The following is a 12,496-nucleotide window of genomic DNA, read 5'->3' on the forward strand; positions in this document are numbered from 1 at the left end:
CTATTTGAATATATTTTAAAACATAATTTATTCCTGAGATTTCAAAGCTGAATTTTAAACATCATTACCCCAGTCACATGATCCTTCAGGAATCATTCTAATATTCTGATTTGCTGCTCAAAAAACATTTATTATTATTATTATTATTATGTTGAAAACAGCCCAGTAGAATTTTGTCAGGTTTCTTTGATAAATAGAAAGTCCAGAAGAATATTATAAATGTCTTTGTCTTTTGAACAGCAAATCAGCATATTAAAATGATTTCTGAAGGATCATGTGACACTGAAGACCGGAGTAATGATGCTGAAAATTTAGCCTTGATGAGCAGACTGATCCTATTGAAATAGAAAACAGTTATAGTAATAGTGAAAATATTTCACAATATTACTGCTTTTGCTGTATTCTGGATCAAATAAATGCAGGCTTAGTGAGCAGAAGAGACTAAGAACATTAAAAAAATCTTACTGTTCAAAAACTTCTGACTGGTAGTGTATATTCCATACAGTTAGCCTGCTATTTCACTAACTTTTTAGCCTGATTGCTAAATGGTTGGCCTGTTATCTCAGCTATTTTAAGTGTGTGTACTGGAGAGGGTTTCTTTTCACCAAGCCTACATATGAAAAAAAAACATAATCAACTGGTTAGCAATCCAAAATCCAAAGCAAGCAAGAAAGAAAAACTGGCAGAGAGACTATCAAGCAAAACAGAGAAATGGCTTGTTAAAATCCGACCTTTTTATACAACTAAACACCTCTCTGTAACTTTAGCAAACAGCTGAAGAGGTGTCTGTTTGTATCATGATATTTGGCTTTCACAGGGATCCTCTGTCAGCATCAGCCTGTTTCCCTGTGCTAACTCTAACAAAATCTGCTTAATTAACTCTGCTTTCCTAAAAGAAACTCCCTGTCACATTTCGCACAGTTTTACTTCAGCTTGCATTTTGTTTCACGGTGATGTATCATTCAGCTAACTATGCTTGGTTACACAACCAAATCTGTGAAGACAAAAGGCCACATCGATTATGCATCGCTCTCAGGGGCTGGCGAGGTTTGAACTTACCGATGCAAGTGGGCAACGTGTCGTTCCACTGAGCCAGTGCATCAGGGACGGTTTCACAGTGAATGGCAGCGGAGCCGTGGAGAGTGTAGCCCGGGTTACACTCGAACATCACAGACGCACCCACGGCGAAGTTGTTGCCAATGCGTTTGCCGAAACGAGGCTCTGGAACAGAGCTACACTGCGTGGCGCTGGTCCTTGGTACAGCTGCGACAAGATCATACAAGAGAAACATGCTAGTTTAGAGAGTTTTACCTCATAAAGGAGTGTTTTTTGTGCTTCTATTAATAATTAAATGGCCTTGACTTTAGCTCAAGGCTTTTGAGGTGGAAGCGGCAGAATTTTTTAATAAATAATAAATAAATACCTCGGGTATCTGTAAGAGTAAGACCTTTATTCAATGTACACATCTTGCTTTAAAAAGGCTGGTTTGAAAACTATCTTACACAGTAAGTGGAACAAACACAACTTGAAAATGTCAGGCCTTGACCTGCTAACAAATTCTGGGTTCAACCGGTTTTCTTTGGATGTAACATCGCAGATACACTTTTAAACGCCAATTTAAATCGATGCTAATCCAAATCAAACACTGATATAACTGCGCATCTTAAATGGCAAAAGACATTCATCAATCTAAAAGTGAAGAACATCATAATTAAACTGAATAGACTATGTTTTGGACTTATTCAGTCACTGAGAGGCTGAATTAGATTGATTGTCTCCCAAAGTACTAAAATAAAGATGTGTGGGAAAGGGTTAAAGACAACTGCAATGCTTTCGAATACAGGACAGTACATTTTAAGATCCTGTGTGGCTCTTTAAAGATTTGAAAACAATGTGTAGTTAGAAAGTAAAATGTTGACATGTGAAAGTTTGGGAACCCCTCGCAGAAACTGTGAAAATGTGAATAACTTTAACAAAATAAGAGAGATCATATAAAATGCATGTTTTCTTATTTTTATTTGGTACTGTCCTGAGTAAGATATTTTACATAAGAGATGTTTACATATAGTCCATGTGACAAAAAAATGAAATGATTGAAATTTTAAAATAATAATTTTCTTCATACTGTGTGTGGTTACCTGGATGATCTACGACTGTTTTTTTTTTTTTTTTTTTTTTTTTGTGATGGTTGTTTATGAGTCCCTTGTTTTTTCTGAACAAATGCTCTTAATGCATTGTGTTTCCTTCTGGAGCATCAATGAAAGTTTGAACCTTTTTTATAGTTTTGTTTGAAAAAACTGAAGAATCTGCAGGTCCTGGAGGATTTTTCTGAAGAACAGTGCTCAGTTTAACTGTTCAGAACAAACAAGGGACTCATGAACAACCATTACAAAACAAAAAAACAGTCGTAGATGATCCAGGTAACCACACACAGCATTAAGAACCAAACCGAAACTTTTGAAAGGGGTTATTTTAATAATTTCAGCTATTTTTGTGTCTTGTGTACTATATGTATACATCTTTTATGTAAAATATCTTACTCAGGACAGTACTAAATAAAAAATAACATGCATTTTGTATGATCTCTCTTATTTTGTTAAAATTATTCACATTTTCACAAATTCAGCAAGGAGTTCCCAAACTTTCACATGCCACTGTAACTATATATACTGATATGTGACCCTGGACCACAAAACTAGTCATACGGGTTGTTGAAAGGTAAATAAATAAGCTTTCCATTGTTTTATGGTTTGTTAGGATATGACAATATTTGGCAGAGATACAACAATTTGAAAATCTGGAATATGAGGGTGGACAAAAAAAAAAAAATCTAAATATTGAGAAAATCGCCTTTAAAGTTGTCTAAATTAAGTTTTTAGCATCAAAAATTTGGTTTTTATATATTTACGGTAGGAAACTTACAAAATATGTTCATGGACCATGATCTTTATGTAATATCATGATGATTTTTGGCATAAAAGAAAAATAGATCATTTTGACCCATAAAATGTTTTATTTCGACTGGCTTTGTGGTCCAGGGTCACATATGTACATAAAACAGAAAGCACAGTGACCAAAAAACAATATATGGTAGTAGCAAATGATGTTAAAAGGCTAAATCCCCTTGAAAAAAGTATATTCTATGCAACATTTAGCAAAGAAAAGCTACAGGAAACATTTATGATACATTTAACTGCACTAAAACAAATGTATTCAATAATTGAAATGTTTATATATATATATATATATATATATATATATATATATATATATATATATATATATATATATATGTGATAGAGCTGAAAACTGACCTTGGTAGACAAAATGAAAGCCTTTGGCAGTTTCCGGTCCAACTGTAGTAAACTTGATAGTTATTTGATTTCCTGTACTCAAGGGCAACGACTCGCCTGGAAAACAGACAGGGAGTAAATAAATCTTAAAATTGCATTTCAGAGCGATCTGTACACATCAAAAATAACGGCACTGAGCATCATTTTTGCTTCTTTTGGCTTCAAAAGACTTCTGATAGAGATGTATACAGTATTTGCAGAGGGGACATGCCTGAATAGAAGGGTCTCTTTTTACTTTGAACTCCCATGTGGCTGTTCAATCAAATGGCAATACCCGCCTTTCAGCTAAAAAGCCACTGAAAGATGCCTCTATTTACTACAGATGTGATGAACACAGATTATGAGGTAAACGCACAGAATTCGCTCTGCCTCGTTACTCTTAGGCCAGCTATTTTTTTATATCTCCGTCCATGGTATTTCTTTCTTCTAAAAATGACCATGTCTTTGTCAGCAGGATTTGCTTTGTAATGCTCTGAATATATTCAAGCTATGGAATAGATATCAAATGACTTAATGCAGAAAGAAAATGCAACAGTTTCTCTGTGCAGCTCTTTTATGTTTCGCAATAACAATATCACATCCAAACAATGGCTTGTGATGAATGGTAATCATTTGAGCTTTACCTGAATGAGACCCAGAGAGAGAAGACAGCAGAGAGGATTGTTGTGTTGGCCCATCATAAATGTCCACAACATCATTCAGCGACGTCTGGAACAGGACAAACTGTCCAAACAGAACTATAGGGGGGAAAAATACAGGCCAAGTGTCAAAACATTTCGTAAAACATCGACCATAACATGACAATAATTATGCAGTGACCTCTCAACTGTTAAGATCCCAGCTGGGAGCTTACAAGCAGCAAATGTGTTCTGAAAGGCTTTCTGCCTGTATTCTTCATTTACATCACACATATTCAGATTCCCAATTAGACGCCACTAAGTACTTTACATTACGCAGAATCATTTTTCTTCAATAGATCTGCGCTTTTTAAAGCAGCGAGAGCTCTCGAAGGTAATAAGGCTGTATGTTTATTTAAAATTTTTAAATTGGCCATCATGCTGTAACATCTCCCTATTATGTGTTGGTACCATGCTGAGTGCTACTGTGCATTGGTTTTGTCCTCCACTGGGTGCACTTGTTACAGTCTTTTTTGCCGTTCAATGCTTTGATGTTTCCACCATTAGAAGAAAATCATTAGTATGCTACTCATCATCATTACATCAAATCCCTACTCTACAGTATATCTTAAGGATTAAAGAAGATTGAACAAAACATTACACGACGACGAAAACTTTGAAAAGAAAAAAGTTACATATGGATTTTCTCTCTAGTTGCCATGGTGAAATTAATAGAAAAAAATGCTTTAAATATATATAGCTCAAGTTCTGGGAGCAGATACAGTTGTTAAGCCATGATATAAATGAAGTGAATGGACTTAGATTTCAGGGCCACTGCTGTCTCAGACTACATTCTTAACAGTGTCTTTGAAATCTGGCACAGATTTCAGTGATTCACCAGGGCTCTGAGGATCGATGGAGCGCCTCATATGCTCAGCATAGCTACTGTGTGATTAAACAGTTCTCTGCTCAGCAATACAAGCGTGTAATCAAACTCTTGCAGGAACCAATTTTGAAAAAATGATTTATTTGTCATTCGAGGTAAACAAAGAGCTTGATTACCTGGACCTGATTGGCTTTATCGGCACTGCATACAGTGGCACCTGCTGTGCAGTTCTGGACAACAAATGGCATTTTTACACTGGTTTGATTTCACTGACTAATATTAAAAACAAAGAGATATTGGTCAGTAAAATCACAAACTGAAATCACTGGAAAACTTTGGTTTCATTTGCTTTTATTATGTCTGTAACAAATTTCTCATACAGTAAATGACTTCCACTGGCTCAGTAAGACAAAGATCAAGACCAAATCTGTGTACAAACATGCATTGTCCAGGCTGGGCAAAACCAGACCAAACCAAACAAAAAAAAAAAAAAAAAACTAAACAAAACAGTATGAATAAAAGTAGTTTTCAATCAGTATTTGTGTGCTATGTATTTTTAATGCTTATTTAAAGCTGCAGTCCGTACAATTTGTCTCTTTGTTGCCATCTCTGTTTGAAACCAGCAATTGCAGTTATTTGTAAAATTATCTTTTTTACGTGGGTTGTGCACTGGCACAGCTTCTTATCGCGGATGAATCTAAAGTTTGAGGTGTATGTATGGGCTATCAGTCAACGCACCAGTGTGGATATGTCACTGACAGTTGTCACAGTGCCATAACATCTTACCAAATTAAGAAATCAATGCAAAGATGTGAATAGATGCAAATTCTAGCCAGGTGATGTGATTGTCGCAAATGAGCGATATGGCGTTGTGACAAATTTCAAATTAAGCAAAAAATTTGCATGACACATTGTCATACAAGCCAATCAGCGAAAAATGTATTGACACATGCAGTTGTATCAGAAAATGGAGGAAAGCATTACACAATGATTTTATTTGCATGAAAAACACCCCATGAGTAATCTAGAGCAATAACACGATACGAATATTTGCATCACATTTGGTGTGCACACAGCATAAAGTTTCAGCATCACTGATTATAATGGGTTTGACTATCTTTTGTCTCGATGTCATCTGAACAAATTAGTAACATGTCTGCCAGTTTTGTTCTGACCAACTGCAAACATTTTTTTTTTACAATAAATCATGCTACGAACAGTGATTACATCTAACAATTGCGAAGTTAGCTCAGATCACATCAAACTGTGCAAATTATTTTAATTGTTATACTTGTTTTCAAATCGTTACTGTTAACAACATAAATATTGCATGAGACTGTATGTAATGTGTATTAGTGTTATCTGTAGATTTTAATTCATGCACAGCCTAATCTCTAATTGTCATACCATTCGAATGTCATTGAAAGACATTGTTATTTCATTTAAACTCAAAAAGCAATTTAATGTTTTTTAGATCTTATTCTAAAATGAGTAGTTGAATTATTCTAGCGGCTGTAAGAAGAGGCTACAAATGATCCTCCACCTGTGGCATCCACATGCGTGTTATAGCCTACTTGTCGGGATTCCTACTTTATTAGGACTACCCTCGACTAAATATTTTTCCGGTCGAGTAGTCGTCATTCATTTCATCATTCATCATTAGTCGACTATTAGTTGAACGTCTATTAACCATATAAATAATGAGCCTTTAATTACCTACATAGCCTAATAAGCACTCAAGAGCAGGCAGAAAATCTTGCCACAGCAAACCAGCAGATAACAGCAAGGAGACTGCAGTAGCGGCTTAATAATTATTGATAAACTAACGCTTTCTTTGTTTTCGGCTGAAGAGATAAAGTCGGCGTCACTGACTCATCTCCACAGTAGTGGATGCGCCTGTATGCATGTTTGATATCGATTATATAATCTGAGAATACTGCATTCTATTTGAATTGGTTTATTTAAAAGTAGATATTTCACACTCTACAGATATATTTTTCAGATCTGTAAGGCAAGTATACACAGTTTTTCAAATTTCACACTCAAGTTCACAGAGACCAAGATGGCAGAAAGCACATCCTGTTTGCTTTAATTATTTTACAAAAGTGTAATGTTTCGTTGTTATTGAGAATGCACATACATGGATGGATTTTTTTTTCTGCGACTAAGTGACTAATACAATTTTGGTCGACAAGCCTCTTCTCGTCAACAAATGGTTAGTCAACTATTAGGCAGCAGCCCTATTCTTTATGTATACAGATGTGACGTAATGACAAAGACCTACGGTGGCAATTTTGAAAACCGACCCAAACCACTCAAATTAGAAAATGTGGTAACACTTTATTTTACGGTTTCTTAACTAGTAGCTTATTAGCATGCATATTAATAGAATATTAGCCATTTATTAGTACTAATTAAGCACATATTAATGCATCATTCTACATGACCTTATTCTAAATCCATAATCCTAATAGTGAATAAGTGTTCCCTATTCTAAAGTGCTGCCGAAAATGTTATTACAAGCTTACCGTTTTGAATCGGACTCAGGTAAGGAGATCATTTTGAACACTGATTAGTTATGTACTTGTTCAATAATCGATTTTGGATCATTTTCAACCAAAAAAAAGTTATGAAATGCAGGCTTTAAAAGTATTGTTGTGTTAGCTTAGCAACATGCTTATGTCAAACTCTACTAAAAAACGGTAAAGTGTGAGTGGAGTGTCACTTTTGATATTTACATGAGTTCCTGCCTATGCAGAGTGTTCCAGATCTCTTATGGGGTTTAATTTGAATTAGGATGCTATAATAGAAGGCAGCTGCCTATGTACATAGGCAGTAGGCAGATTTTTACATTTGAAATTGAGCTACAGAGTGCATTGTGGGTACTTATAAAATTAGGCTGTTATTGAAGGTGGCTGCAAACTCTGGAAAATGAATCATGGCTCATCAAGTCGGTTGCCAGTGTGCGTGCTGGGAGTAGACTTGTCCCCCATGCCTTTGATAAGAACAATAGAAAGGAAGATAGCGGCGGTCCTCAATGCATTATTCTTGAGTTGCCCCATCTCCAAGGCTTTAGCGATGTCAAGACAATTACCACTTCATGTCAGAAAACAATTGTGCCCGTTAAGGTTTCGTTCGCATGCTCCAAACAAAATGGGGCAGTGAGAAGAAACGAATCAATTTGGAAGGGGGAAAAATGCAATGATATTGTGCCAGTATTCAGTTTATTTATTCATTTTATCATTTGAATCTTAACAAAAGACGGATCCCTTTTACGCACCTATTAAAAATGCACAAGGCTTAAGTAGTACATGGTTGCAATCATACTCAACCCATTATAATTACATTAGGCCAGGGGTCACTAATGCATTGCTTTGCTACTCTGGGAAAGTTTTAAAGATGAAGACGGGGTAACATGATCGTCAGGGACTGTGTTTATATAGTGAAGCTGAGAGAAATTGTGCTTAAAATGCACTGTTCTGGGACAAAGATTACATGTATTTATGTAATATTCATTTGACATTAAAATGCAATGTCAAAAAGTAGCAGAACGCAAAATAAGTATATATATTTTACAATAAAACACAAGTCAAGTGCAAAATGTGTTTCAGAACTAAACAGCTGCACTAAAGTGCATTTAAGCTGAAGTACAGCTTAAAATAAATATATATTTGCATGTTTCAAATGTCAGACCTTACAAAATGTCATACTTTAAGTGCTACAAAATTCAGTCAAAAAATAAAATCAATGTAATTTAAATACATTGAAGCTGTAATCACTTCTAACATACTGAGTAGTCTGTTTTCAAGTATTAAAGGATTGTTAAAAAGATTACTCATGAAAATGATATTCTTTACAAAAAAAAAAGTCTAGCTGTCACTGGAGGGAAATTCAGACTACATTTACAGACAAATGAGAAAGTTGTTTCCTTCGCAGGATCCACAGAGCACTCAGGAGTCAGAGTTCAGTAATTCCTGACACACAGCTCATCCTCAGCTTCTTGATGTCATTCCTTACACTTCCTTTTGCCTTTCCTGTAGCTCTTTTCTGAGAAGTGCCATTTGAAGCTGGATGTGTGCATGACATGTGAGCAGCGCTTTGAGATGAAGCAATGGTCTGTGCATCTCTGTGACACTCTGACAGGAAATGAAATAAAAAAAAAAAACTTGAAAAACTAGATATAACGAGTGGATGCACGAATCAATATTCACAGCTCTGATAGTTTGCACACTCCTCCAGCAGCTCACAAACAGAATACTAATTGGGCAGATTTCTATTTATAGTATTGGCACTTTCCACTAATAGGGTACACTTTGTGTCCCATCACTTTAAAAAGCATTTAAAAGCACTCTAAAGCATTAGGTGCACAAACCCCATTTTGTGCTGTGAGAACTATTAGATACACAACCAGTCAAAAGCTTGGGGTGAGGACATGTTTTGGAAAAAAATAATGTTTTTATTAGGCAGAGATGTATCAAAGGGGACAGTAAAGATTTTCAGATTACAAAAAAAAAAATCAAATAAACACTGTTCTCTCAAACTTTCTATTCAAGGAATGCTGAAAAATGGGTAAATAATAATTCAATTTCTCAATATTTGCAACAGTTATTGCCGTTTAAAAAAAAAAAAAAAAATCAAACACAGCCTTTTCTGAGTGCAAGTACAGAACCCCGTTTTCAACACGGAATAAACAAAAAAAAAGATTATTTTTTTATCTCACAAATGTATCTTACAATTCTCATTTTTTTATGCAATTCTCACTTTTTCCTCAGAATTGCGAGTTATAAAGTCCAGTTTTGAGGGCAAAAAAGACGATAAACTTTCAGTTTATATCTCACAATTCTGACTTAACTCGCAATTGTGTTATAAAGTTAGAATTGTGAGATATAAATTCTGAGAAATAAAATAAAAATTGTGAGAAATCTGAATTTTTTATATCTTGCAATTCTGACTTTATTTCTCAGAGTTGCTACTTTCTCTCAGAATTAAGAGTTAAGTCAGAATTGTGAGATATAAACTCGCAATTCTGAGAACTTTATAACTCGCAATTGTCAGTATATATCACATTATTCTAAGAAAAAGTCAGATTTGCAAGTTTATATTTCACAATTATGACTTTAAGCAACTGACATTTTTCAATTATGAGTTATAAACTAAAAAGACTGATAAGAATCGTAACTTCTGTAAAAGAACTGTAAAGAATAGAATTAGAAAAGAGAGTGCTAGAGTTAGAGGGTCAAATAAAGATGAAAGATGTATTTTTGGACATTTTTGGAAGATGGCTAAGGACTCAGATTGAGTTAGGCAGGTCATTCCACCAGGAGGGAACAGTAAATGTAAAAGTCAGTGAAAGTGATTTTGTGCCCCTTTGGGATGCCACAATAATGTGCCGTTTACTTGCAGAAAGCAAGCTTCTAGAGGGAACACAAGTCTGAAGTAGTGAATTTAGGTAAAGGGGTGCAGAGCCAGTGGTGGTTTTGTAGGCAAACATTGAATTGTATGCGAGCAACTATTGGTAGCCAGTGCAAATTGATGAAGAGAGGTGTGACATGCATTCTTTTCAGCTCATTAAAAATTGATTGGCCGCTTCAGGTGTATTTGATTAGGGTCGTAGCTAAACTCTTCAGGATAGTGGGTCCCCAGGAAAAGGGTTGAAGACCTCTGATCTAGGGGTTAACTGTGTCTAAGGGCCTGTCCACACGGAGATGCGTTTCACTGTATACGTATACATTTTTTATCGTATTGGCGTTTCATCCACACGGATCCGGCGTTTTAGGAGACTGAATCCGCTATTTTTTGAAACCGGGTCCCAAAGTGGATAAATCTGAAAACGACACCCTCGCGGTTTCGTGTGTACAGCCAATACGTATATTTTTTGAAACGATGATGTCATCACATCACGTGTTGGCTGCGTCACACGTAACAGCAACAACAATAATGGCGGACTACATGATTGTGTTCGTGTTGCTACTAAGCCTACTAGCTTTATTACAGCAAAATCTATTGCTTCTATGCAACTGTTATGAGCAACAAGCGATAATGTTCGCATCTTCGTCTTCTTCTTCTTCTTCTTAGTTCGTATACAGCGCGCAAGGTTATGCGCATGCTCAAAGTCTTCTTCTCCGTGTATAGCGTATCTCTATGGCAGAATTACAGCACCCCACACTGGTCTGGCATATATACTACACCGCTTTCAGTGGTTTCGTGTTTACGAAATTTTTTTTAGAACGAGGAAAAAAAATGATCGGATAGGGAACGCACCGGCTTCGTGTGGACGGAGTCTAAACCAGCAAACAGATCCAGCAAGATAAGTATAGAAGATCTGGAAGCCGCTCTTGCCAGTCTTAAGGTCACTACACACCAAAATTTTCTCTGTGTGCAAAGACCTTTAGAGCTTCAACAGCTGAGAGCAAGGCAGTCTCAGTTAAATGTCCACTTCTGAAACCATAATGGTTGCTGTTCAGGAGGTTGTTCTGTGTGAGAAAGGTACACACTTGATTGAAACTTGTTTAAGTGTTTTTGCAATAAAAGGAAGAAGGGAAAACCTCTGTAGTTCTCTAAAAGAGAAGACTGGCTTTATTTCTTAGAATTGCTACATCTCAGAATTTTGACTTTTTCCTCAGAATTGAGGAATCGAGGAAAAGATATAAAAAAGATTTAAACTCGCAATTCTGAGAACTTATAACATGCAAGTTTATATTGCGCAATTTTTGATTTTCTGACTTTATAACTCGCCAACTATAACATTTTGTTTTTGTTTTAATCATTTTTAAAAGCTGTTTCATTTTGTACCGTATTCCCAAAAAGTGCCTTTTTTACAATTTCTTTATGTCTTTATGCACTCATGTAGGGCAGAAGCATCTTTATGTGTGAAAGTATGTATGACAAGTATCACTCACATGCAGATTGTTTTCATCATACTAGCACTTTCAGAAAGGGCTCTGGCTTTAATTCACCATTTCTTTCTCCACTGCACAGCTCCCAACCACTGCAGAAGATTGGCCTTTTCCATACATCCTCTTACGCTTAACACACTCTGACAGATGCTTACCGGCTGCTATGGAAATGAGGCCTGTGATTAATTCACACCTTTTCCTTCTTTTCTCATGACTTACACAATTCAGAAATAAAAAATAGCTCTGTGGTTCCCTGCCTTTCCTCCTGTCTCTCCATCTCTGGAGCTGGACTGGATCACCAATTCAATTTGCTCTCTGAAAGAAACAGAAGTGAATTGGGAGGGAACACACCTTTCCTTCTCCCCGTGACAACTCAGGTGGAGAGAGGCATAATTTCAATTTACTTTCATTAGCATAATCTGCAAAGCATTCAGGGATACGTGTCCTGCAGTGGTCTTGCAGTTAGAGCAAAATAAAAATAACCTTTGATAGAATCGGCCCTGTTGTTGCAGCAAGCAAATACCTCACAAGCAACTCTACACGCTAACAGTTTACCTCGAAATTAAAATTTGGTCATAATTTACCCACACTCATGTCATTTCAAACCTGTGCGACTTTCTTTCTGGTGAGGAACACAACACTCCTAAAAAATAAAGGTTCTTTATTGGCATCAATGGTTCCATGAAGATCCAGAAGATCCTTTCAAATGCAGAAAATATTCTTTATAGTAGAAAAGATTTTTTA

The 12,496-nt window shown here is 36.0% G+C and overlaps 1 protein-coding gene across 1 annotated transcript in view; it reads right to left on the bottom strand.

The window, feature by feature from the left end:
• Nucleotides 1-12,496, bottom strand: part of csmd3b (CUB and Sushi multiple domains 3b) — a gene marked incomplete at its 5' end in the record, with an annotated part of 285,452 nt that overhangs the window by 130,073 nt on the left and 142,883 nt on the right. The window contains 3 exons of the mRNA XM_073821447.1: nucleotides 1,060-1,263; nucleotides 3,315-3,410; nucleotides 3,977-4,090. Of these exons, the coding sequence (XP_073677548.1) occupies nucleotides 1,060-1,263; nucleotides 3,315-3,410; nucleotides 3,977-4,090 (414 nt within the window). The remainder of the gene's footprint in view (nucleotides 1-1,059; nucleotides 1,264-3,314; nucleotides 3,411-3,976; nucleotides 4,091-12,496) is intronic.

The sequence above is a fragment of the Garra rufa genome, chromosome 17, assembly GCF_049309525.1.
Source record: "Garra rufa chromosome 17, GarRuf1.0, whole genome shotgun sequence".
Classification (NCBI taxonomy): Eukaryota; Metazoa; Chordata; class Actinopteri; order Cypriniformes; family Cyprinidae; genus Garra; species Garra rufa.